This window comes from Pseudovirgaria hyperparasitica (assembly GCF_010093815.1).
Source record: "Pseudovirgaria hyperparasitica strain CBS 121739 unplaced genomic scaffold EJ05scaffold_4, whole genome shotgun sequence".
Taxonomy (NCBI): Eukaryota; Fungi; Ascomycota; class Dothideomycetes; order Acrospermales; family Acrospermaceae; genus Pseudovirgaria; species Pseudovirgaria hyperparasitica.
Window position 1 is genome coordinate 1,046,268 of NW_022985552.1, and position 22,625 is coordinate 1,068,892.

Consider the following 22,625-nt stretch of genomic DNA (forward strand, 5'->3'; position numbering starts at 1 on the left):
TGTGCCACTGCGGCTGCTGCTGATGTGGCTGGAGCTCGGCTCGGTTAATGCATCTGATCCCCCTCACTTGCCTAGGTATAGGTAGCCTACTGCTCCATATTCACTCTAGGCGTCTAGTCCCAATGACGACGATATGTCTTCTGATAGCGGTTGTCTTCTTTCGCTGACTCCTCGCTGCTCGCTGACATTATTTCCCCCTTGAATTCCAGTAGATCACGAAACCCTTCTTACAATGCCTGCTGGTATACGCATTGCGCCGAACAAGGCCACACGAGCTCTTAACCTTCTCCGCACCGTTCAATATACCCACCCGCCGTCATGTCCGTGTCATTCGAATCCTGCACATCACCATCATGGGGCAATACAGGAGGCGAGAAGGTCTTTGGCAACGCCAGTTGATTTCTCACAACAGAAGGAGTATGCTTTCGAGATGGCTGCTTCTAGCATCCGCTTCGGACCTGGCTGCACCAAAGAAGTGGGCATGGACTTCAAGAACATGGGCGCCAAGAAAGTCATGATCGTGACAGACGGCAATGTCAGGAAACTGACGGCTATGAAGCAATGTGTTGAGGGTTTAGAGCGTGAAGGCATTGCGTATGAGATATTCGATAAAGTTAGGGTCGAACCGAAGGACAGCTCGTGAGTGGTCAAGCCATCTTGAAGTGATAGGCCTTGGTACTGACTCTGATTAGGATTCGAGAAGCTATAGACTACGCTAAACCGTACCAGCCCGACGCTTTTCTTGCCGTTGGTGGTGGCTCTGTCATCGATACTGCAAAACTCATGAATCTTTATACAAGCTTTCCACAAGCCGACTTTCTCGATTTCGTTAACGCACCCCTAGGAAAGGGCCTTCCGATTACAAGCAAGCTATTCCCCCTCGTCGCGGTCCCAACGACTGCTGGTACGGGGTCTGAGACGACCGGCACAGCGATTTTTGATCTTGTGTCGAAGAAAGCAAAGACCGGCATTGCACACAGAAACCTAAAGCCTACCTTGGGCATATGTGATCCACTAAACACTCGGACTATGCCTTCAGCGGTGCACGCATCATCTGGTCTCGATGTACTGTGCCATTCGCTGGAGTCTTGGACGGCCATCCCCTATCACGAGCGAGTGCCACGACCTGCGAATCCTATTCTGCGCCCTGCATACCAAGGAGCCAATCCTATCTCTGATATATTCTCCCTTCAAGCTCTCCGAGACACCGTAAAGTATCTCCCTCGCGCAGTTAAAGACCCCGAGGATCATGAAGCTCAGTCTAAGATGCTTCTCGCTGCTACATTAGCCGGTGTCGGGTTCGGAAATGCTGGTGTGCATCTGTGTCACGGCATGTCGTATCCCATTTCAGGCCAGAACCCTGGATACAAGCATGCAGGTTATCAGGTAGAGAATTCAATCATTCCTCATGGTGTCAGTGTAGCTGTCACGGCGCCGGCTGTTTTCAGGTTCACTGGAGCTTCAAACCCAGAGCGACATCTTGCAGCCGCCGAAGTCTTCGGTAAAGATATCAGCAACGCGAAACTTGAGAGTGCAGGTGAGATCTTAGGCGAAGCTCTCGCTGAATTTCTCGTGAGTCTTGGTGATCAACCACGCGGTTTAAAGTCACTTGGGTTCAACCGGTCTCACATCGATGGGCTTGTCGAGGGAACTTTACCGCAGGCCAGAGTTTTGATGCTAGCTCCAAACTTGGAAATGAGAGATACCGACATAGAGAGAGAGCAGCTACGTGGACTCTTCGAGGACGCTCTGGAATACTGATGAAGAAAACAAATACTAACTCGGAGCATATTGAGCATCCCATAACCCATAAGCGCAAGGAAGCCTTAATGGGGTATCGGAGTAATTTTGGTCACGTACAATCCATTTATTGTCTGATACTTTTCTCATGTATATAGAAGGAAAGCTGAACCGACGTACCTAGGGACTTACATTAATTCAGCATGCCACGATTTCAATAAGGAGTTTGCACTTGCGGACCAACGGCTCCTCGATGTATAGGCGTGGGGAACTATCCGGATGTAGCCTTTGACGTCTTAGTGCCGATCTGCGAACAATGCATCCCTCAATCAGTACCTCAGATCCAACAATCCTCTATATTATAGAACGAAAAGTATCCCCTCTCGTTCACTTAACCACCTCCTACAACATAAACTCAACGATGTCACTGAAGCTTATATCCGCAACGTCCTCCCACTACGCCCGCAAAGTCCGTATTGTCCTCGCCGAGAAGAGCATCCCCTTCGACCTGATCACTGAAGTTCCGTGGAACAGCACCACCCAAATACCCCAGCATAACCCACTCGAGAAGCTTCCCGTGCTCATCATCCCCGCAGATGGCGTCCCAGGCCTGATTGCTGGCAGTGGGAAACAGGTGTCAGTCTCCGAATCGCACTTTATCCTTGAATGGATCGAATTCAAATTCCCGGCTCCCAAGTACCCATCTATGCTACCTGAAGATGGGGATCAGAGACTGGAGGCGAAGGAAATTGAGGTCGTTGCGGATGGAATGTGTGATGCGTTAGTGTTGAGGTTTTTCGAGGTGCAGCGGAAAGATCAGAGTCAGGAGTGGATTGCGCGGCAGATGCGAAAGGTAGACGGCGGTATGAAGTGGCTTGCAGGCAGAGTAAGGCCAGGTAAAGAGTTTCTGGTGGGAGAAAGGTTTGGGTTGGCTGATATAGCGGTTGGGGCGGTGTGTGGGTATTTGGATGTGAGGTATGAGGAGTATCCGTGGCGGGCGAGGTATCCAGACTTGAGCAAGTATGTGGACACATTACAGGACAGGGAAAGTTTTCGAATTACAACGCCGAGGGCACAGAAGTTTGTTGATAAGATTGTTTGAGAACACTTGGTTAGTTGTCTTGACATCAACATACGCCCCGAGCATGCAACGCACGTCCTCCAGTGTTCAACCCAAAGCTACGTTATATTAGCAGCACTTAGATCGGCAAAAGGCTAGGTATAAATACTTGAGGGTATCCACAGAATGATGAATATATGGCTTCAGCCCCACAAGGTTTGCTTGAATCCAAAGAACGAGTCGACTTCAATTAGGACTAGTCGCCATCAGTCGCACCAGCAGGCCCATGGTAATCTGCGCAAATGATACAATTGGTTCCAGACGATGTTCCACGAATGCACAACCAGAATGCATCGAGTGATATGTTCCGAGATGGACAACTGAATTCATTCTCCAATGAGATCACAGCTTTCTGTGCGGTAAAGGTAAATCGACGGGTTGGATCTAGGGCTATTATTCTGAGTCTTGAGCCTATCAGCCACGAACAGCTAGAAATCGGCCTCTGCCAGGTAGTAGCTGGTATTCCGAGATCAACAGTCATGAACATCTACAAGAGACTCAGTTTCCATCCCTTGGACGCATTCTTAGCCGCGAGTCAATGAAACAAGCTTGCGGCAGATGTTCTAACTAGTGAGGCCAGGATTAAGTACTGTTTGTAACTTTATATACGATAAATCCTACCAAATGACTTTATAGTACATGGTTATAATTCGTACCTAGTCGTCCGGAAGCTATCTTCAAGATTACATGTGAGATTTAGCTGATGAGAACAGTCTTATTGTGGTTCGAGTTGGCAAGTAGCATTCATTTAAATGGCTCAAAAGCATACTTAGTGTGTATTAGAGTTTGGAGATGCAGCTTGTCCAGCCGATGAGGCACTCCTTGCTCATGACGAGCTGAAGCATAGTACAATGTGATAAGGAAATCCTATCGTATATTTAGAAATATCTCGACTGAGAATTTAGCGTCGTGTAAATCACAATATGAGTCGTGTCCTTGGAGCTGGACGTAATGAATTTGAGTGAATCCTACTTAAATTCCTTTCCCATTGTCGGTTGTTGGATACTACGGAGCCATCCACGCTGAAGTTTTGATCACCAGCGTACAAGCAAACACCCGGTCCATTACCTACCTACTTAGCTCGTAAGTCTGAAGTGATTTCTTATTCCGTTCCATCAAGTCCAAACTAAATTCAGAGTACGTACAAGGGCTACGCCCACAAACCTTCCGCTACCACAACCACGCTGGTGCCGACGAACTATTTCCCCCACACTGACATTTACAGTGACAACTACAAGTACACATATCACTTCGACAGTTAATATCGTCGGGTGTTTCGTCGCGGGTCCGGCTTCTGCTCGATGACGTCCGCACAATCCTAGGCCGAGATCACTTGCAGCTGTTGCTCATCAGAGCAAAAATAATGCCGACATCATGCGGTGCCTGCACGTATCCAGCGTGATTCTAGATTGCATGGCATCACGAGTTGTGTTCTGCTGCCGCAGGTCAGGCATGCGTGAGTGTCAACTGGATGCTCTATACTGGCAACACCATGATATATCGTGAGGCTTTTCTTCGCCTTCATCCCGCTTGTTCATACCCATTGCGGACGCTAGAGACTAATGATCTAACCCCAGGATGGCACCAACCTGGTACTCCGTGGACGTTAATGCCGCCGTAAATTCCCCTTTCGGCCGACCGAGTTTATGTGGCTTATCTTTTCACTACTTATCATTCGCAGCTCTCGGCGTTTACGTATCCAGCATTTAATAGTCTGCCTTGAACGGGTGGACTTGCATCTCATAAAGGACCCTTTCGTTGATGATCGGGCTGACTTTTAGCTCGATAAGCCCATTTTACTCACCTCTATAATTATGAATAGTAGCTCTATCCTACCAGAATACTAAGATACAAATATTCTTATATATGTTCTACTCCCTGTAAGTTCTAGTGAATTATATGATTAGTGAGGCCCTCGCCCAAAAGCGAGCGATCCACAACTTTTGCAGATCCTTGTTGATGGCGAATTAAGATCGTTAAGTGACTGGCCTAGTGACGAGACATGAGTTGAGATTATCAGCGTTAGGTCAACCTCAATCGTAGCTGTGCATCAAGCTATACTACTAATTGTGAATCCCTGTTTCCCTATAGGGCTCGCTTTCGAAACGCGAATACGAAGCCAAACAGTTGCCTCATATCAAGACCGCGCTACTTTCAAGTCAAATAGCCGTCATTTCGCTTATCATGTTTTAGCATGATAGATAAGATAGATTTTAAGAACTTCTAAGCGCGTCTAAGACGTATATAGATTTCGTGGAAGAGTTACGTATGTACTTCCATTCAAGTCAATATAAATCAATCCCACTCCGAGAGTCAATATTCGATTCAAACATATTCATGAAGTTTATAAAGGATTCAGTACTTCAGTTCAACTTAGCTTGAGACTCAGAGTCAAATGAGTGGGGCTGATTGATAGAAACTCTGCGCACAGTCCATCTGCAAGTATACAAGAATGAAGGCTACCTACCTTGCCCTCAGCTCCCTGTTCCATATAGCACAAGGCCAACTCGAGGAAGGATACTGGAAAAAAGCAGGTCCCAATGACTGTAAGCCAATAACCAGTAGTGGTATTGGCGTACCCTGACGCGTCTCAGTTCGTGGACCATGCCCAATGATGAACACGTTGGCCAACCATGGCTTCCTACCTCGAGACGGCCGCAACATCACTGTCGAAAACGCCGTTCATGCCCTGGTATCAGGCCTAAATTTTGACTCATCGCTGGCTGCGATAATGTGGCAGGAAGCAGTCATTGTGCCGAGTGCAGTACTCAGAGGGTGCTATATTATCTACCGAAGGGTCTGTAATAGAGCAAAGGAGATAGAAATACTCTCAATAAGTCTTTAATTAAGTACTAATACCGTTATACGTGATGATCCTCCTTCCTCTAGCTATAAATAATATAGAAGGAAGAAGTAATATATACTAAGCTTCTAGCGTTATATGATAAGGCCACGTGACTTAGCTACTTATATAACCTTATATAACTACCTATAGCATCTGCCCTTCCACGCTAAATTTCGTCCCGAAATATAAATCCCCCTCCTACCTACTAGTTAGCCGTGTTATAAGTAGTCTATATCGATTCCTTATCCTTGACGAAAGAATTTCCGTGCTTATTTATATTATTCTATAAGTTCTATTCTAGCGTGTGTAATGGATATAACCAAGGTGTTACTACAATAGTAATTAAGATATATTATAATTTAACTTAGAGAGAGTAGGGATAAGCTATATAGTTATAGCTTTAAGTATAGTCTTAAGCGAGGTCACGTAATACCCCTATACTAGTCTCTATCTATCCCGGCTCTATTATATAATACTAGAGATAAGGTAAAGCCGAAGTCTATAATATACCCTTATTCTCTAGAATCGTCCTAGGGACCGGCTTAGTATTTTATATAATAATAACCGGCTCGGTTAGATCTTAGGTTTATAATCTTTATATCGTACTATATAATAACTATAGGACTATATATTCCTTCTAGTAAGGTGGTAGCTTTTTATAGTAGTATTCTAGCGGTTACGTAGTAGAGGTAGATTCTTTATACTACGGCGTTATAGGTTATTAGGTCGCACTATAGTAGTATATTATAGTTATATTCTAGTAGTCACGTAGCGGAGGTAGGTTCCTTATATTATAGCGTTATAGATTATATAATTATAAGGTAGTAGAATCTTATAGTTATATTATAGCGGTTATATAGCGGAGATAGGCTCCTCGTATTACGGCGTACCGCGTTAGGTTATATAAAGATAGGGTAGCCTACGCACGAACCACGTGTCCCGTTTTATTATTATCTATTTTAGAACCGGCTACTCTCTAGGCTAGGGGTTATATAGTAGTAGTAGGGTAGCTTACGCACGACCCGCGTTTATTATTATTATCGTCTATTTTAGAACTAGCTCTACCCCGGTCTATACGATTTTCCCTAATATAAGTATATAGGTTCTATACCTAGCGACTTTCTTCTTCCTTAACTACCCTTATATCTACTATCTTAATACCGCGTAGTAGCTGTAAGGAGGCGGGCTCCACGTACCAACCAACTACACCAAAAGGACCGAATCTTAAAGCTACTGCTTCAAGGGTGGAGTACACTACTTATATACAACTACTATATACATGTAGAATTAACTGGCAGGCCACGTGCTCCTTATGTGCCTAATAGTAGCTACTATAATATTAGTAAACTTATATACTATCTCGCAGCTTCTATACTATTATTATAAGCGCTCTAGGCCTAAATAGTTCTATTATAGAAGCCAGCGCCGTCTCGGCGGTGGCTATAGATACTAGAGATTAAGACCCTAACGATTATCACGCGCCTAGGCGCTAGAAACTAGCCGATCGTACCGTGAGTAGGTCCTATCTCTATACCGTTCCTTATACTAACTAGATAGACTATTTCTTCTACCGTACCCTAATAGGCTAAGCCTATTTACTATATAGGGCTATATATTATAGAGGGTAACTCGTTAGAAGATAAGTATACCGAGTCTATGTACTTTATATATCGTATATATATAAAGGCCCTAGAGAAAACTAGGGTACTTAGGTATATACCATCTCTATACCGTGGCGGCGCCTACTAATCTTAGAGCGTAGCTATAAGCCTAGCCGCGGTACTAACTATATAAAGTACTATATATCGAAGGGGATCTACTTATAGAATACTAAGGAGCTTACTATATACCTAGCCTTATATAAGGCGTAGAGTCGTCTTAAAAAGTTTATATATAAGTTAGTTAATAATAACTTTAGCTATATAACGGACCGTAGTAGTCGCGGCCTAGATCTAATAAAGCCTTTATCTGGTAAGTGGCCGCGTATAAACTCTAAGTTCTACTATCTATATAAGGACTATAAGTCTAACTTAGAGATTATCTATATCGCGCGACGTAACGCTAGTATCGTTAGTTAGACTTCTATAATACCTTATTATAGCGCTATAACGTCGTTTAAGCTACTATATTACGGTAGTAGTAACCATAGCTAGATTAGTAGCATGATTTACTAGATGAATTAGTACGTATTCTATAATAAGGCCTAGATAGATAAGCTACGCACTAGTGTCGGCACCTTATAGATATATAAGCTTTATAAGCCTAAATACCTATTCTAACACGTGACGTAGGGTACTATATAGTAAGTCGTGTCCGGGTTAGCCTATCTAGCGGAGCTACTATCTTACTACCTTATTACTTAGGTAGTTATAGAGAATAAGGAGCCCTTATTAGGTAGTAGCCGCTCGCGCTAACTCTAGCCTATAGGCCATAGGGAGTCGCCAACTCGGAGCTCTCGCTATCGCCCTATTAGGCCCCCCTAGCTCCCTATTGCCGCCCCTCCTTATAAGTTCTTACTATCTTATTATTAGCCCCGGACCCCTCCTTACTACCGTGACCGCTCCTAGTTCTATAAGTATTATAGCCGGTCCTCTACCCGCTATAATTAGTCTCCCCGCCGTTATAACCGGTTATATAACTATTATAACCGGTCGTACGACTATCGCTATCGCTCGGGTAGCCGTTGGCACCGTTCCCGCGAGAATCATTAAGTATTACACCGCTATTAGTTGCCGGCCCGTCTCTACTATAACCCTCCCGCGGATAAGTATAACTTACCCTTACTATCTACCTAGATTAATAGCTACTACTATTATTAGAAGACGGTCTAGGGGAGGACTAGGTAACTAACCTTATATTAGGATTTACGGATAAGAATAGTACTAGCCCTAGTACTATATAAACCTAGGGTAGAGCTAGGTAAATAACCTTTTTATATCTTAAGGCGGGTGTTAGTTTATTATTAGGTTATACTAGGTACTAGCGTTTAGTATTTATTTCTTTCTTTCCTAAAATCTCTACTCTTATATTAGGTTATTGGGGCTACTATAGACCTATAATAGTAGAGTAATATTACTACTTAGGGATGCGTTAGAGTCGTAGGCCGTTATATAATTAAGCGTCGCCATATCTAGACTCGAACTAGTCTAGCGCCTTAGTATCTTCTACGTCCTTAAGTAGAATCTATATTAGTTATAACTAACCTTTCTACTTTACGAGTACCTATTACTTATTCCACCCCTATATATTTTTTATATATAGGATATCCTTAACCTTATACTCCGCGATATCCTCGTCTACTTTATTAAGCTTAAGCGCCGGGCCTAGGCGGGTATTAAGCTACTCTTAGCTAGATAGAGGGTCCTCTACGGCGCGCTCGATAAGGCTTATATAGACTATTTTATAAAGGTCTCCGGAGAGGTTAAGGGTTACTATTAAGAGGGTAGATTAGGCTATAACCCGGTATTTTACCTATAGCTAGTTAAGCTTCTAGCTTAGATAGTTAGTCTTTATATTCCGGAGGGAGAACTATACTATATTACTAACCTTAAAACGCTCGGCCGGGTGTCGTAACCGGTTTACCAAGTCTTAGAAGCGCTACTCGACCTAGGTAATAGCCGCTTAAGCTAAGGTAGTGCCGTCCTAAAGATATTTAAGGAAATTCATAGTCTAACCTTTTACTAAGGTCGTAGAGGCGTTAGAGAGTAGCTACTATAGTAATAGTTCGACGTAGTATCCGTTTAGAAGTAAGTTTAGTACTATACTAGTTACTAATAAGATATAGTTATTAAGGGCGAGCTAATATACTAGGAGATATTCCGGCTAGTTAGTTTACTTAAAAGTTACTATAATACGTAGTACGGCCTATACCTTCTAGTTTATATACTTAGTACCGCTATCCGTCTACGGGTAGTAGGCTATAGAGAGATTCTAGTATATATCTATTATAGAGTAGAGGGTTATCTAGAACTATCTAAGCTAGTCTAAGCCCCGGTCCGTAATTATTAACTAGGGGAATCTCTAGAAACGCTACCACGTGTCGCGGAACCGCGTAGCGTAGTCCTTAGCTACTATAGAGGTTATCGCCTCTAGCTAAATAAACTTTAAGAGCCGGTCTATAATAATAAGAAGATATTAGGGCCGGGACGGGTCCGATTAGAGAAGGTCGGTTATAAAATCTATAGAAATTTAGGACTAGAACTAGTCTAGCGTCGGAAGAGGCTAGAGAAGGCTAGGGGCCTTATATTAGTTTACGTGGGCCCTATAGTAGTTATAGTTTTATATAAACTACTAGATATTAGTCTATATCTACTTCTAGTAGTACTCCCGCTAAATAGCTATATAAGTCTTATTCTTACTAGAATAGCCCGCGAGGGGGGAGATATAGAACTTCTAGATAATAGTTATAGTAAGGGGTTTCTACTCGGGTATCTAAATAACTCCCCGCTATATTAGTATTCCGTATACCGATATAGCGTAGTCTATAATCTATTTAGTAGTAAGCGCCTCTAGTAGAAAGAGACATGCCTCGTCTACTACGGCTCTATAGCGGGCCTAGTATACTAGGACTAACTAAATAGTCTAGTTCTAGAGCTTCTAGAGGTAGAGATTAGTAAAGATACTTTATCCCTAGAGGAGATAGAACTCCCCGGAGCGGGTACTTACTAGTACTATTCTAATAGTCTATAGGGTTATAAGCCGTCCCCTTAGAAGGGACTTTTTAGATAAGTTCTAGTTATAGTAGCTTAGGGTATCCGGGCGGGCCGCCTAGAATCCCGGCCGGTATATAAGATTATAGTTAAATAGTATAAGCTAGTCGGACTATTATTACTACCGTAGGATAAGAAGATAAGACTTAGTAAAGTACTCGAGGTTTTTATAGTCTATATAGACCGTAAAGGGGTAGTAGACGCTTCGGAGCTTAGGTTCCTACGTCTAGAGATACTAAACTACTATAAGAAGCTCCTTATTATAGATTATATAGTTCTACTAAGCAGCCGTAAGGGCCGCGGAATAGGAGGCTACCGGGTACTAAATACCCCGAACCTTTTAGGATAGGTATCTATCTATCGCGTATCTAGAGTAATCTACCTTAACTATTATATCGCGTATCTCGTCCTAGGACTAGAGAATTAGCCTAGTAATAAAAGTATTCTTTAGTATATTAAACGCGCGGTCCTTAGCCGGGCCCTAGTAGAAGGCTATCCTAGTCTTAGTAAGGGCGTAGAGTAGAGCCGCTATAGTAGAGAAGTTAGGGAGGAAGTTATAGTAGAAGTTTACGAACCTAATAAACCGCTAGACACCCTAGACTATAGTTAGGGGCTTCTAGTCCCGGATAGCGGTAATCTTCTCTAGGTTAGGGCGGATTAACTCCCTAGTAGTAATAACATAACCTAGGTACCGGATCTCCTTAGTAGTAAAACGGTATTTAGTAAGGTTATAGTAAAGGTCCGCCTTTATAAGGAGAGATAGAATAGTTTTTATAGCGGCCTAGTAGTCTTCTAACGTGCCCGGGGTATATATAAGGATATTATTAAGATACGCTATATAGGTAACCCTAAGAACCCCGCTTAGTACCCTATTAATATAGTACTAGAAGGAGGTAGGGGCGCCGGAGAGACTAAAAGGGAGAACTATCTATTTAAAGAGGCCGAACCGGGTATAGAAGGCCGTCTTATATTCGTCCCCGGTGGCGACCTATAGTTTATAAAATACTACCCGGATATCTACCTTACTAAACTACGACGTATTACTAATAGTATATAGAGTCTTATATATAAGTAGTAGCGGGTATTAGTCCTATTTAGTAATACTATTAAGGGCCCTATAGTTAATATATAGCTACTACTTCCCTCCCGGCTTAGGGATAAGAAGTACTAGCGCCCCGGCCGCTAAGGAGCTAGCCTATATCTATTCCTTATCTATAAGATCTATAAGCTAGCGGCGGAGCTCTATAAGTTATTCCCGAGATATAGCGTAGAGGGGTCCCTAGGGGAGGTTTATAGGGGTTCCCGCTAGTATAGACTTAATACGGATATAGTAGTTAGTATTCCCTCTATAGAGAGGTAGCGCTAACGTCTTTTCCTTATTAAAGAGATCGCGGTAGACGTGTAGTATTAATAGGAGCGGGCGCCTATCCTCTATAAGCTTAGTCGCGTCCTAGTTAGGTACCGGAGGTAACTAAGGGAGTATAAGTTATAGAAGGCGGGTAACATTATAGATACTAGTAGCGACTACTTACCTACGGCGGTAAGCCGTCTCTAGACCCCTAAGAATACGGCCCTTCTTAGTAAGGACCCGGATACTTATTAGGCGCCTATAGATATTAATATCCCGGGCTATAAGGCCGTAGGCGTAGTAAAGTATGATTTCGCCTACGCGTATATCGATAACGGCGCCGGCCTAGTAGAGCCATAGGCTCCTAAGGATAAGGTCCCGGTCTAGCCCGGGTACTATATAGGCGGTAAGGCGTTATCGCCACCCTACGATATTATACTAGATAGTAACGACTTCCGTAATCTCCGGTTCTAACGCTCCGTTAGCGGCGAGAGCTACTTAATAATATAGAACTAAGATATATAACTTAGCTACGTCCGCCGTAAGAGCCGGGCTAACTACTATAAAATACTTATACTCTATATCTACTAAGGTATCTATATACTTTCTATTCTAGAGAAATAGCGATATAATAGGTAGGGATCTATCTATAATCTAAGTAGGCGCGCTATCCTCTAGGTCGGAGCCGTTATCTAGATTATCTATAGCTTCGTTCCTTACTAAATATAGTAACGTCCCCTAATCCGGGCTTTAGTAGAGAGCTATACTTCCCCCGCCTTAGAGTTAGAATTAGTATTATTCTAAGCTAGGGCCGTAACCTTAAGCACTCGTATATTAATAGCGTTTAGATAGCCCCGGTGTTAGTAGCTAGCCTAGCCGTACCGGGTATATACGCCTACCGTGCGGTACTTCTAGAATAAGTCCTTTAGAATCTATAAAGGAGTCTCTTTCTTCTTAACTCTATCTCTACCCTTTACTATTAGTAATATAACTCGCTCCTTACCCTTTATCTTAATAGCCTTAATAGTAACCGCTAATATCATCGTATTACTATTCTTATCCTTACTAGGCCTATTTTAAGGTGCGGCGCTTTACCTAGTACGGAGCTAGAATAACTCTATATCTATACTAATATCTCTAAGGCGGCCTATAGCGGCCTCGTACTAGTCTAGAAGGCCCTGGTTTAGAGCTACCGCCTAGGTCTCCTAGTTAAGGCTATCCCGGAGCCGTATAAGCTTCTAGTTATTAGTCTAGTATATTCCTCTAGCCTTCTAGAGGGCGGTATAGAACTATACGAAGTACTCCGTAAACGGCTCCTTTACCTTTTATATAATTATATTTAACTACTAGAGGGCCCGCTCTTTAGTATATATATCTCCGAACTAGAATTCAAGGTAGTCTAAGAACGTATGTAGGTCCTAGTCGCCGTTTAGCCCCCTAGTAGAATATACGGCGCTAACCCCCCTCTATACCTTAGGCGCTAGATTAGCCTAAATAAGAGCTATTTAGTCCCTATAGATGCCGATAAAGTCGACGTCCCGGGTAATCTTATACTATATTATAATAGACTATATATAGAAGAGAGTCTTAGACCTATTATATAGGTCGCTAAGGGGGAGGGGCTTCCTCTTAGAAGCCTAGTTAAGTATAATATACGGCGTAGAAAGTAGTAAGGCGGGAGCGCGCGTAGGAAAGGCTAGTTTAGGCCCGTATAGATATTAGAGCACTACTAGAGAGGAGTCGGGCTAGGGTAGAGACGAGTTACTATAAGTTAAGATAGCGGGAGTACGGCTATATAACTCGACCATAAGGAGGCGGGCGTTAATACGTTATAGAGCCGTATAGACGCTATATTTAATATTAGATATCCGAGACTCGCTTACCACTTAGACGGCCGTAATAGACTTATAGATAGACTATATCTTATCCCGAAAGCTAAGGAAGGAGTTAGAGAGTTACTATATTAGATTAGAGTCTTACGGGTTAAGACTATCTTATACTATAAGGCTACGTATAGAAAGAGATAATTAAAGTTAAATTAATATAATAGATATAACTAAGGTATTACTATAATAGTAATTAAGATATATTATAATTTAACTTAGAGAGAGTAGGGATAAGCCGTATAGTTATAGCTTTAAGTATAGTCTTAAGCGAGGTTATATAATACCTCTATACTAGTCTCTATCCGTCCCGGCTCCGTTATATAATACTAGAGACAAGGTAAAGCCGAAGTCTATAATAGTATACTCGCTTCTACTATAGTAGCGAAAGTATCTATGTCTAGAACCTCCTCCGCTATAGTAACGGAAAGAGTATTTTCCTTAGTAGGACGGGCTATAAGCTTAGTACGGCTAGAATAGTAGTGTTAAGAGTAACCGTTTTATTTATAACTATAGTAGTAGAGTAATTATAGTATTTTAGGTTTAGAATAATCTTTAGACTTATAACCGACGTCTTAATAGTTATTATAGATAAGAGGCGTTCCTTTAGGGTAGTCGACTACTTTATATCCGATAGTATTATATATATAATAGGTTATAGATTTCCTTTACTTACGTCCTAGCCTTTCTTCGCGTACTTTACTAATACCGAAAGTAGGGCGACCACGCGCTAGGTTTAGTATATATCGAAGGGGAGGTAGATTTCCAAGCGTTATAGTATTACATATATAGACCGCTCTTTACTTATAGTATTTCTTCTAAAGTTCGCGGAGAACGTCTTAAAGATACTCTTATTATTTAAGTAAGAGGACGTTAGTAATAACTACTATAACTTGTCTTACGCGCGTAATAGAGACGATATTTCGATTTAGCTCTATAAGGAACCTAACTCGGCTAGTTTAAACTAGGTCGATAAGGACGATATTACTATTATAACCTTAGAATCTATCCTAAGATCGCCATTAGATAAGTTACTATATCTTTTTAGGGAGTGCGTTAAAACGAGCTTAGTCCGCGTTAGCTAGGACTTCTAGAAGTAAGGTATAGACCATGGTTTTAAATAACTCTCGTTAAGCGGCGTATACGTAGATATATAGAATATAACTAAGATCGATATCTTATAGAAAGAGCTCTATAATTACCTATTAGGTGAAACGTAATAAATCTAAGTTATATTTTAAGCTGTTTATCGTAAATGCCCGATCTCCGTTAACTACCGCGACTACTATATATTAGTATCCCGGGAGATAGAATACCTTCTATATAGCGTCGGCGAGAGAGTAGTTAACGTTTACCGCCATGCGAGAAGAAGCGGTTAATTTACCTAAATAGGCGATATTAGAGATAACGTTAATAATACTTAGAACGGATCGTTCTAATTCTATAAGACGAGTTAAAGGGAAACCGTATTATAGAAGCCGCTTCATAAGCGAAATACTCTAATTTACTACCTATACGTTAAGATTATTTACATGGTAAGTATTAAGTTAGCGTAGGTCGCTAATATAGATAAAAGTTAGTTACTAATCTATTATCGTATAATTAATAATAACTCTAAGTATATTACTTTCTAGTATATAAGTTACCTCTTCTATAACTACTAAGATCGGATAGATATTACGAGCGATTTTAGTAATGTTCATTATATAAGGCGTTTCTATATATACTTAAGCTTAAGTAGTAATAAGGTCCTAAACCGTATTATATAGTTCCGTTATACGTTTATAGTCTTCTAAGGTAAAATCTTCTTTTCTACTATAACGGTAGTAAAGAGATCGGAGAGACTTAGTAGTATCTTTCTTAAAGTCTAAAGGAAGCTATTCGTATTAGTAACGGGATATAACTAGACTAACGACTTTAAGTACTATATATCCGGTGTAAAGCTTCTATAGGCGTGCTTATAGGTCGGATATAAACTCGGATAGTTGCTCGTTATGTTCTTTCTATACTTAAGATAGTATAGCGCTACTAATAGTCTTATCCTATTTAGTACCAATTAATGGTTCGCCCTATCTTTGTTTCTCGGCCCTTACGAGGAAGATTCCTTAGTTAACGTTATCCGGGTAACGGCGGATTACCATAGGTAACTTAGAAGATTTAACTCGTTTAATCTAGACTTTAATAAACGTATATACTTTGGCGGTAGCATCGTCGTAGGTTAGATTAGTTAGATAGACTATAAGATACGAATAATATCGACGTGTCTACGTTACTAACCTTAGTAGAAGGTACGTAGTTTATTTAGCGATTGGAATAATAGCTTTAGCCGTATAAGTTATCACGAAATCGCCTCCGTTCTTATCGATTAAGATTATAGATAATATAATATAAAGCTACTAATAGCTTTTACCTGCTCCTCCAAGGCCTTATAGAATAAAATAACCGTCTAGTACTTTTCGTATGTTTTCGTAGGCTTTCTACTACTAATTGGAAAGCTACTCTTTAATAAACCTTTAAATATTACGAAAAGGTCGTTAGTCTTTAACGTATCGTATATAATTAAGGCTTTTAAGCGATAGGAAGTTATTACCTAGAATAACATCCTAAACGGTCGACGGTAATAGCGATAGCACTATGGTAGGGATCGTACTAGCCGAAGGTAGCTAAAATTCATTCTCCTTATCGCTTACGGCATTTAATAAGGTCTTATCTTTATTATTTTCGCTATTATTTCCTTGAATTAAGTTTATAGTTAAATTAGTTATATTACTTGGTTTATTATTTATAACGACCTCCTCTTCGAGCACTTTATTCTCTCGTACTTATTAGTATACTATTCTAATAATAGATGCTTATAAAGCGGGCTGCGTTAACTTTTAATAGGTGTTTATCTATTATTTCACGAGCTTATCGTATATCTATATCGAGACGAGTGCAGGAACTTTATTAAAGTTACCTAGCGCGATAATAGATAAATCGATAGAGTCTAAGCTTGTGTCGCTCATGCGGATAAAATACCCTAGGTACTTTTTATAAGAAGTAGTGATAGCACGTATAAGAATAGGGTTATTAGATAGTAGTATAGTTAGATAGAATAATAGGGTGTATTCTATTATAGAACGAATTACTACCGAACCCTTTTAGTAGGAATCCGAGAGTATATATATAAAGGGACGCCGATCTATCTAGCACGTAACTATTTACCGCCCTTCCCGCCACCTCCTAACCCTATTAGCTAAGGTACGTACGGATCGGGTTATACCTAAGGCTAAGTCCTAATAGTACGTAGTAGAGGTACCGGAAGCTCTAGTTCCTTTAGGGGACGCTTAACGAGGTCGATAAGTTTTAAAGCGAAGCATTTAAAAGGAAGTACTCCAGGTCGGAGTCGGAGGATTTTAGCTCGGTAGACATTATCTATTAGGTACGTGCCTACCAGTTAATTATACATGTATATAGTAGTCATATATAAGTAGTATACTCCACCCTTGAAGTAGTAGCTTTAAGATTCGGTCCTTTTAGTATAGTTGGTTGGTGCGTAGAGCCCGCCTCCTTATATAAATGTAAGGATTATAGACATAGAATAGTAGTCTAACAGGTCATAGGAGGATTCGGGAATATATTTAAAAGGGTAGTCTACTCTCTTAACGAGGTTAATTCCTAAAGAGTAGAAATTAAGTATATACGGCCTACTTATATAGTAGTCTTACTTATTCTAGCTGGCTTACCCTAGGTCCACCTATTACGGACCGTACTAGACCATAGTATTCTAGTTAAGTCTATCCTAGTATTAGCCCTAATAATATCCTTCTTCTTTTTATGCTTCGCCCTAAAGTACTTAGCTATATATAAATCCGTAATTCTATAAGCGTTATATTTATACGCGCATCTAATTAAATCTATATAATGTTATTAATAGTCTTTATATTAGTAAACTTAAGCTCTAGTTTACTTTTATTTATATATACGCTTATCTCTTACTTTATAGCTACTACCTTAGAGGTAGCTCCGCGGGTTATATAACCGCTATATTAACTAAGCTTATATTTAGTTCTCTTATTCTAAATTTTCTTCTCTAGTATATCTATCTTACTCTTAAGATAAGTCGTTAATTCGTATACTATCTCCTTTAGTTTAGATCCGTTTAGATCTAGAGTAGTCTATTTTTATTAGAGCTGGTTCTATATAATCTATTCGCGTTATTATAGTTACTAATTTAGCTTCTTTAATCGCCTTTAAGGCTAAACGAGTATTCTACTCTTAGATCTCTAGCTAACGTATATGTATAGATATCTAATACTAGTCCTATTTCTAAGCCTACCTCCTCCTCTTATAAGACTCGCTCTAAAGAGATTATCTCTACCCCGGCTATACCGGCTAAAAAATCCACTTATTATAGTAGTATAAAGGCGCGCTCTAAGTTAGAGAAGAAGGTAGCTAAGGCTACTACTACTATTACTACTAATATAGCTACTAGTCGCTCTAATCTAGATAATCCTAGTACTAGTATTACGGAAGAGATAGCTATAAAGCCTATCTATATCTACTCGCGCTATCTATCTACTCTATCTTCTTTAGAGGATAAAGAAGATCTCGTTATAGATAATAATCGAGAGTTTATATCTTCGCCGCCTCGCTCTAAATACCATTTCTCTTTTTAGTCTAATATAGACTAACTTAGTCGCTCTAGGTTCTTTTAGAACCTTAATATTTACTCTAAACCTAGCTCTAGTAATAATAAGGTCTAGGTCGCCGAAGATACTAAACGTAGTTACGGTTTACGCTATAGGAAAACAGCGAACTATAGTTTAATATACTTTAAGTATATTAAGGCTTATACTACCGGCTCTAAATATCTCTTCCGCTCTAACTCTAGTATTAGCTATTACTCTACTAACCGCGACGGGCCTATATACCTAATCTTTAAGCTCCCTACCCGCTACCGCCGCTATACCATCCTTAGTAAAGTTTATCTTTAGATAAGTCTATTAGGCTATTTTAGTCTAGGGTAATCTAAAGTCGTCTATACTAATACGTTTTTAGGTTCCTATTTATATATAAGATATATATAACGATCTTCGCGTCCGCGAGACTCTTGGTAGTTCTAGTAGTTATCTAGCTTCTATACGTAGAGAGTTTAGAGAGCGCTATAAGCTCTTTCTAGAGGTTATTAAAGTATAAGTTTAGAAACTATTAATTATTATTAACCTTAGCTTATAATTTTTAGTCGCCGCGAGATTCCTAGCGCTTAGGCTACCTATTCTAGAGAGTTAGTTTTAGCTACTAAGGCCGTAGAAGAGATTCGTGCTATTCCTTCCCGCCCGCCTTATACTACTAATAGGTCTCGTAAGAGATCTACTAGTTCTCCTTCTAAGTCACCTTATAAGAGGGTATATATTCTATTCTAGATTATTCTAGACCGCGTTAGCTAACTTTAGGTCTAGTCGCTCCGCTCTAGCACTTAGTCGTCGTCTTACTAGGCTCTAACTAAGCGCGTAGTTACTCTAGAGGATAAGGTCTCTAACCTCCGTCGCTCTATTACTTAGTTAGTTTATTTACTATACTCTAAGAGTAATAATAAGATAGAGGAGTAGCTCTATGGCTCTATTTACTAGGGTTTCTATATAGTATATATTAGCTCTATCTACCTGGTTTCTATCCGTTTTAGTCCTTTTTAGACCGTTTAGATATCTATCTACTAGTTTTCTAGTAATTTAATTCTTAACTTAATAATATTATATACGTTCTTATTTATTCTATAACTATTAAATTTTAGGTTCTAATTTCCTTTAAGTTACTTAAGTATAGGCATCGTATATAAATTGGTTTATCTCTCTAAATTATATTAGAGTACCCGAACTAGTAGCCTAGTAGTTATTAGTTCGGGTACTCTAACCTTTTATATTATATATCATAAGTTTAATTCCGTAGTAGAGTACCTTTTTAGTTTCTTAGTCCTATGTTCTTCTTATATATAATAGTCTATGTTAGTCTATTCTAGACTTCTCTATATTATTCTATTATAATATATTACGTCGCGTGCCTATAACGGTTATTTACGTTTTCTTCGCGTTTAGTAACCGTATATCGCTTAAATTATAGGGCTGCCTTATAGAGTTTTCCTAGTATACGTTTAGAATTTATAATTCGATACTTCGTTCTCTACGGTATTCTTCTTCTTTTTATAATAGCCCCGACGGCGCTAGGTTTACGGTAGTAACGTGTTATTCTATAACCTCTATTTATATATAGCTATCGTAGTACTTAAGATATATACCGTAGGTTTCTAGGTGTTCTTATCCTTGGTGTAGTTCTTCTAATAGATTCGATACTTTTAGATACCGTTCTTATCGAGCCTATATTTAATAATATAGTCTACTTTATACACGTCTAGTCTATCTTAGGGTATAATAGAGTATAATTATACGTTCGTATATTTATACACGTTAGGTTAAAACCTTTTAAGTAATAAGACATGGAATACGTTATAGACTTTTATATCGTTTCCTAGGTCGAGCTCGTAGGCTCTTATACTAATATAACGTTTAATTCGGAAGGGACTAGCTATTTTATAATCGAGTTTTTTATTTACTCGCGATATTTATATATTACGAATATTAAGAAGGACTTCGTCTCCCTTCTTATACGCTTAATCTTTAACTAATCTATTATAGTACTTTATATACGACTTATTTACTTACTAGATTATTACGCGATAGTTATGTGCGGTTTTAAAGATTTTAATCGCTAGTTCCTACGCGTGGACATTAACATCTATTATTCGGTCGAACTAGACCGTATAAGGTTCGAAACCTATCCTTAGACTATATTCTAGGTTCGCCTAGAAGGGCGTAATACCTATTATACTATAACGACTATTATTATACGCGAATTCTACTATACTTAGTAGAGAGGCCTAGTCGTCTTATTTAAAATTATAGAATACACGAAGGTAGGCCTCGAGCGTTTAGTTCTATCGCTCTATCTAACTATCTATTTATAGATAGAATACTATTAATATATTTCTATTTATACCGGCCATTTCGTAGAATAACGTCTAGAATTTAGACGTGAATATACTCCCTCGGTCTATAACGATCCTTTTTAGTATACTATGGACCTTAATAATCTTATTCTAGAATACTTATACTAGTTCTTTTAATATAATTATCTTCTATATAGAGACGTACCTAGATATCTTTATAAGTCTATCCACGATAATAAGAATTAAATTATAACTTATTCTAAGTATCTTACTTAGAGGTAAGTTAACTATAAAATCTATAGTAATATCTTTCTATATAAAGAGGGGGACTAGTAGAGACTATAAGTTCCTATATAGCTTATACCTAGGTGCCTTTATTCTTTAATAAATCGGATAAGTAGCTATCTATTCTTCGATATACTTAGGTATATCTTTCTAAAAATAGTACTAACGAATCGAGCTTAGGGTGCGTATATACCCGAAATATTCTACTAGGTTAGCGTTATAGTATCGGCTAACTATAGTAAATTATACGTTACCTATCGGTATATAGTACTTTCTATTATAGTAGAGTAAGCCGTCCACGAAGGTCTACTTATAGTCTACTTCGGTCTATAATAATCTATCTTACTATATTTTATATAACTTTAAAACTATTAGGTCTATCTTTTATAGATCCACGATTAACTAGGTAAGGTCTACTTAATATACACGCCGGGTACTATCGCCCTCTCTAATAGCGCTAATAAATGGCTCGCTAGGGACTTTGGTACCGCGTCTTTAGTTACTAGCTTCGGTCTTATAAATTTAATTACCGGCATTAGCGTTAGTATCTCGCTAATTATTAGATAACTTATTATCTAACCTTATCCTTAAGAGTTAGGCCTATAGCTACTCTAGGACCCTATAGCTACTATAATTCTAGGCGCCTTCTTTATAGTTAGGTCTTCTTAATATTCTATTAGCTAGGTTTATACTTCTAGATTAATAGTAGATTATAAAGTAGAAATTTATAAGCTACTTAGCCTATTAAACCTATTAACGATTTAAAACTATCGTACTTATAAATCCCTTTAAGTTATAGTAATTAGTTAGTAACTTAACGTTATATATAGTACCTTTAAGATAATATTACTACTACTTAAACGACTCTACTATTACTAGTAGCTCTTAGTTATAAATAGTATATCTAGTCTCGACGTTAGCTATCTTACGCGAGAAGAACGTAACTAGATACTATTAGACCTTTTTAGACTCTATTAGTCTAGGCTAGAAGAGTATACCCGAGATTATAAATCCTAATATATTAGTTTCGACGCGAATAGGTTTAGTTAGGTCGAAGTACACTAGTAATAGAGCGGTTATAAATGCTTCTTTAATCTTCTCGAAGGATATTCTTTTAACCTTAGTTAATTTAATAGATTATAATTTAATATTACGCTATTTCTATCTACTATAGACCGTAATAGACGAGTCGGTAGTAGTAGTATATGTATTAAGTGGTACGGCTAAACGGGAGAAGTATTTAATAAATTTTTAGTAGTAGTTAGCGAAGCTAATAAAGACACGTATATCTCGAATGGATTTTAGTTTAGACTAGTCTATAATAGTAGTAACTCTATCTCTCTCTATAGTTATATCTTAATTAGTAATAATAAAGCTAAGAAAGTTAATATAGTTCTAATAGAACTCGTATTTAGATAGCTTAATATATAGCTTATACTTTTCTAGTCTATCTAGGACTATATATACGTACTAGATATACTCCTCCTTATTATCTAAGAAGATAAGGATATTATCTAGGTATACAATATATGTCATGTCGAGTAGGCCTACTAGCGCGTTATTAATATACGCTTAGAAGGTACCTAGCGCGTTAGTTAGTCTAAAAGGGACCACGGTATACTTAAAGTATCTATAACGGGTCCTAAAAGCCGTTTTCTATTCGTCGCCTTCCTTAATATAAAGGCGATAGTAGGTGTTACATAGATTAAGCTT

The 22,625-nt window shown here is 39.2% G+C and overlaps 3 protein-coding genes across 3 annotated transcripts; all 3 read left to right on the forward strand.

Annotated features, from left to right (window-relative positions):
* Nucleotides 1-232: 232 nt before the first annotated feature.
* EJ05DRAFT_484150 (NAD-dependent methanol dehydrogenase) lies at nt 233-1,761 on the forward strand (the record flags this gene model as incomplete). The annotated part of the gene is made up of 2 exons (XM_033745312.1): nt 233-639; nt 693-1,761. 2 exons carry the CDS (start codon nt 233-235, stop codon nt 1,759-1,761), a joined length of 1,476 nt encoding a protein of 491 aa, XP_033602868.1.
* A 400-nt stretch (nt 1,762-2,161) lies between these two features.
* EJ05DRAFT_484151 (glutathione S-transferase domain-containing protein) lies at nt 2,162-2,842 on the forward strand (the record flags this gene model as incomplete). Its single annotated transcript, XM_033745313.1, has 1 exon — nt 2,162-2,842. The coding sequence occupies one exon, from the start codon at nt 2,162-2,164 to the stop codon at nt 2,840-2,842; it is 681 nt and encodes a 226-aa protein (XP_033602869.1).
* Nucleotides 2,843-5,312: 2,470 nt separating this feature from the next.
* EJ05DRAFT_498377 (Cloroperoxidase) lies at nt 5,313-5,705 on the forward strand (the record flags this gene model as incomplete). Its single annotated transcript, XM_033746674.1, has 2 exons — nt 5,313-5,406; nt 5,455-5,705. 2 exons carry the CDS (start codon nt 5,313-5,315, stop codon nt 5,703-5,705), a joined length of 345 nt encoding a protein of 114 aa, XP_033602870.1.
* Between the last annotated feature and the right edge of the window lie 16,920 nt (nt 5,706-22,625).